Source organism: Phytophthora infestans, genomic scaffold (genome assembly GCF_000142945.1).
Source record: "Phytophthora infestans T30-4 supercont1.4344 genomic scaffold, whole genome shotgun sequence".
In the NCBI taxonomy this organism is placed as follows: Eukaryota; Oomycota; class Peronosporomycetes; order Peronosporales; family Peronosporaceae; genus Phytophthora; species Phytophthora infestans.
In genome coordinates, this window is record NW_003304336.1 from 1 (window position 1) to 1,254 (window position 1,254).

Consider the following 1,254-nt stretch of genomic DNA (forward strand, 5'->3'; position numbering starts at 1 on the left):
ATGTTGATACAAATGTGAATTTTCGTGGTGTAGTAAGACTGCGGAGCGCGTGGACGTCATCTCGTCCGGCTCCTTGTCACTGGACTTGGCTCTAGGTACCGGTGGCATCCCTAGAGGGTGCGTTTAATGACGAAGGAGGGTTGGAAATTCGACTGCAACTTTTGACATATTGATTGCTAGACGTGTGGTGGAGATCTACGGTCCCGAGAGCTCTGGCAAGACGACACTGGCATTGAGCTGCATCGCGGAGGCTCAGAAGACCGAGGGTGGAGTGTGTGCGTTCATTGATGCAGAGCACGCCATTGACGCCCACTACGCCAAGGCTTTGGGGGTGGACATCGACGCCCTTTACGTCTCCCAGCCAGACTCTGGAGAAGAAGCTCTGGAGATTGCGGACACGCTCATCCGGTCGGGAGCTGTGGACCTCGTGGTGCTGGACAGTGTGGCGGCTCTGGTACCACGTGCGGAGCTTGAGGGCGAAATGGGAGACCAGCAGATTGCTCTCCAGGCGCGGCTTATGAGCCAGGCGCTGCGTAAGCTGACGGGGTCGCTGTCAAAGTCCAACTGCACCATCATCTTCCTGAACCAGATTCGTCAAAAGTGGGCATCATCTTTGGATCACCCGAGGTGACGTCGGGTGGCACGGCGCTGCGCTACTACGCGTCAGTGCGGCTGGATATCCGTCGAAAGACTGCGATCAAGGAAGGTGACCAGGTTGTTGGCAACGAGACTGCGGTGAAAGTAGCCAAGAACAAGCTGGCTTCTCCCTTCAAGGTGGCGACTTTCGACATGATGTTCGGTCGTGGTATTGATCGACAGTCCGAGTTGGTAAGGGCGAGCGGCAATGCTGTTGGTTTTGATTACGATGGCGACTTGCTGATGCGTTTGCTTGTGTAGCTTGACTTGGGTGTGCAGCACGGTCTGCTGAAGCGGTCAGGCGCGTGGTACAGTCTGGCTGGAAGTGATGGTAAGTATCGAGTTAATGCATTCCTAGCTGTATGGGAAGCTAACACGGTCGTGCTCTAGAACCCATCGCTCAGGGCAAGGCGAAGGCGAAGGTATTCCTACAGGAGAACCCTGAAATCTCGAAGGATCTCGAAGCGAAGTTGCGTCGGATGCTCTTCGAGCCAACCGAGGCTGACGAGAAGGCCGACGAAGGTGTAGGAGCTGAAAGTGAAGGCGAGGACGAGGCCACTTCAGCTGAAGCAGTTGATGGTGTTGACTCGGACAGTAGCAATGAAGACGAGAAGGTCA

General features: G+C 55.3%; 1 protein-coding gene across 1 annotated transcript; it reads left to right on the forward strand.

The window, feature by feature from the left end:
• Window positions 1-287: 287 nt before the first annotated feature.
• On the forward strand, window positions 288-928 carry PITG_22611 (protein recA; the record flags this gene model as incomplete). The annotated part of the gene is made up of 4 exons (XM_002909664.1): window positions 288-331; window positions 442-533; window positions 590-818; window positions 898-928. The coding sequence occupies 4 exons, from the start codon at window positions 288-290 to the stop codon at window positions 926-928; spliced, it is 396 nt and encodes a 131-aa protein (XP_002909710.1).
• Between the last annotated feature and the right edge of the window lie 326 nt (window positions 929-1,254).